The sequence below is a fragment of the Tasmannia lanceolata genome, unplaced genomic scaffold, assembly GCF_043159265.1.
Source record: "Tasmannia lanceolata isolate RefF3 unplaced genomic scaffold, GAP_Taslan_0.1 ptg000036l, whole genome shotgun sequence".
In the NCBI taxonomy this organism is placed as follows: domain Eukaryota; kingdom Viridiplantae; phylum Streptophyta; class Magnoliopsida; order Canellales; family Winteraceae; genus Tasmannia; species Tasmannia lanceolata.
The window spans coordinates 5,579,701-5,582,952 of record NW_027518713.1 but is presented as its reverse complement, the minus strand read 5'-3'; the positions used below and the strand labels follow the sequence as shown (position 1 = coordinate 5,582,952).

The window sequence follows — 3,252 nt, the reverse complement described above, 5'->3', positions numbered from 1 at the left end:
CATTCAGCCGAAAGTCTTCAATGGTTGCATTGCGAGGGATGTTGTAGATCATCCTTCCCACTGAAGTTTGAGAATCAATTGGACCATTTGGGTGCTAGGGATCCTTCCAAAAATTTATGCCTTTTCCAGCTCCCACAGCATAACAAATGAACTTTTGAGCCTCTTTTCTGGAATTGAGGATACTTCGAGCCACCGAGGATGGATTTGAGGGAATGGGCATCTGCCAGAAATTCTTTTTTTGAATATATTTCAGATAGAACCATTGAACCCAGGGAGTATTTCTTTTGTCAACGATATGCCAAAGTAACTTGAGCTGAGCTGCAGAATTTAGATCTCCCAGTTTTCTGATGCCCAGACCTCCTTCATCTTTTGGGCGACAGATAGTTTCCCAAGCGATAGAATGATATTTCTTGTGCATAGAAGAGCCAGCCCATAAAAAGTCCCTAAAAATTTTTTCAATGGAGTTCAGCACCCCCACAGGGATATTGAAAGCAGCAGACCAAAACAGCTGGAAGGAATTAAGGACAGACTTGATGAGCTCAATCCTGCCAGCCCTGGAGAGAAATCGATTAGACCAGAGAGATATTCTTTTCCTGATTTTAGATATCAGGGGGGAGCATTCTTTTGCAGTCATCCGAGAGGAGAAGAGGGGCAATCCCAAATATTTTACTGGTAGGGAGCCTTCAGTAATAGTGAGTGAATTACATATTCTTCTTTTCAGGGAGAGGGGCACTGCGGCGAAAAAAACTTCACATTTGCTTCTATTGACATCCAAGCCAGTACTTTTCTTGAATTCAGAGAGGCAGTTGTTGATCTCCGAGACAGCGGTTAGGGAAGCTTCCGAGAACAGCAGCACATCGTCAGCAAACAGCAAATGGGATATGCGAAGAGGGCCTCTAGAGAATGAGGGGGGATTGCTGGCTTGGAGAGCCGAGGCTTCGATAATGACAGAATACATTTCCATAACTATGCAAAACAAAAGAGGGGAGAGAGGGTCACCTTGTCTGAGGCCATTGGAAGATTTGAAGTACCCTTTCGGCGTACCGTTGACGAGGACAGAAAAGCAGGGGGTCGAAATGCATTGTCTGATCCAATTTCTCCACTTTTCATTAAATCCAATCTTTTTCAGGAAATCAAGGAGGGAATCATGCCTGACATTGTCAAAAGCTTTCCTTAGATCCATTTTAACACACATGGCATTTTTGAATCTTTTACAATGGAATCTGTGGCAGAGGTCATGAGCTAGCAAAATGTTATCTTGGATAAGTCTGCCCTTGATGAATGCGGATTGCGCCGGACTGATGATCAGATTCATGCTCCTTTTTAACCGATTGGCCAACAGTTTGGTTATCACTTTATAAATGAAGTTGCATAAGGAAATAGGCCTGTATTGATCAGGTGAAGAAGCTCCGGAACATTTGGGAATAAGAGAGATAAATGTAGCATTCATTTCAGTGAGCAACTTTCCAGATTTGAAAAAAATTTGTATGGCTTCAATGGTGTCATTTCCAACAAGATACCAGAATTTTTTGAAGAAATGACCATTAAATCCGTCAGGCCCAGGGGCTTTGTCCTCCCTTGAAGAGTATACGACTGCTTCAATTTCTTCTGAGGAGAACTCAGCCGTAAGCTCTTCAGCCACAGCAGCAGAGATAGTGCGACTAGGCTCAGGGGTTGAGAGGATCTGGTTGGGAGGCTGAGAATTGAGAATGTTTTTGAAATAGGAAACCAGAATATTGGAGATTTGATCAGGTTCTGTAGTGAATTCACCACTGCCATTTGCAAGACCCTGAATGGTATTTGAGTTCCGGCGGGAGTTTATCACGGTATGAAAGAAATGAGAATTTGAATCTCCAAGATTTAGCCAATCAATCCGGGATTTCTGTCGAAGCAGAGATTCTTCCAACTTTGCAGTGCGGAGGAATTTTTCGTTAGTTTGGCGTTCTTCTTCTTTTAGAGTACTGTTCCCAGGGTCAGCAGCAGCTTTCATTTGAATCTCTTCCAACTCTTTGCGGTACAAAGGGGCCAATACATCGATTCTACCAAAAATGTGAGCATTCTAGTTTTTAATTTCATTCTTCACAAATTTCAGCTTCTGGGTCAAACGATACATTGGGTTGCCGACAATTTTCCTATTCCAGGCTTTCTCAACAATGGGGAAGATGGATATATCTTCAGTCCACATATTATGAAATATGAAGGGTTTAGCACCCAAACTTTGGTGGTTTTGGAGGTTAACAACGATTGGGGCATGATCAGAAAGACCGGGAGGGAGAAATTGAGCAGTTGAAAGGGGGAAGGAGTTAATCCAATCGTGATTAACTAAGGCTCTATCAAGGGTTCGGAGCTTTAAGTTATTGGATCGGGATTTGTTGTTCCAGGAGAATTGAGAGCCGAGGGCTTTTAAATCTGTTAGGGAGCAGTCAATGATACAGTTGTTAAAATCCTCAAGATCTTTACTGACCGGAAGAGCTCCTCCGAATCGTTCATCGGAGAATCTAGTAGTGTTGAAATCCCCTAAGACAATCCAATTTTCTGAATGCCCGGACGCAATAAGCCTAATATCTTCCCATAAAACTCTTCGGCTAGAGCCAGAATTGTGAGCATACACAGCAGTTAGCAGGAAAGAAAAATTTGATTGCAGAAAAGAAACGTTACCATAAATGAATTGAGGGGAACTTTCCTGGAGCTGAAAGTGGAGCAGATTTGGGTCCCAGATGATCCAGATACGACCATTTTCGGCGTGATCATAATTGTCAACGGAAAGCCAGCCATCTTTTATATCAGAGATATATTCTTCCATTTTTCCTTTAGGAGCTCTGGTTTCAGATACACAGATGAGGGGAATTTTATTTTTGAGAAGGACATTGCCGATATCCTTCCTCTTTATTTGAGACCCGAGGCCCCTAACGTTCCAAGCCGCGATCTTCATCATCAATGACAGATTTAGGAGTGGGAGAACGGCCTGTGAGGCTTTGGAAAGTGGTACACACTTGTTCTTTTGGAATACTCTGGGGAGATTCAAATGATTCATCAAGTTCCTCCAAAATGGAGAAAGAATTGTGAACTTTTGGAAAAGAGAGATCAATGGATTGAGAGGGTGATTTAGGCTCAGAACTATTAGGCGGGATTTCTTTGGAGCAAAGAGGGATTGGAGCTGACTGATTGATTTTTTCAGGGAGATGCTGAAAGGAAGGAAGGAAAGTGGTTCGGGATTGCTCATCCACAAAAATCTCCTGGCCCTCAACAGCA

The 3,252-nt window shown here is 42.7% G+C and overlaps 1 protein-coding gene across 1 annotated transcript; it reads right to left on the bottom strand.

Moving 5' to 3' along the window:
- Positions 1 to 2,059: 2,059 nt before the first annotated feature.
- LOC143859720 (uncharacterized) lies at positions 2,060 to 2,803 on the bottom strand. The gene has a single exon (XM_077370371.1). It carries the CDS (start codon positions 2,801 to 2,803, stop codon positions 2,060 to 2,062), a length of 744 nt encoding a protein of 247 aa, XP_077226486.1.
- Positions 2,804 to 3,252: the final 449 nt, after the last annotated feature.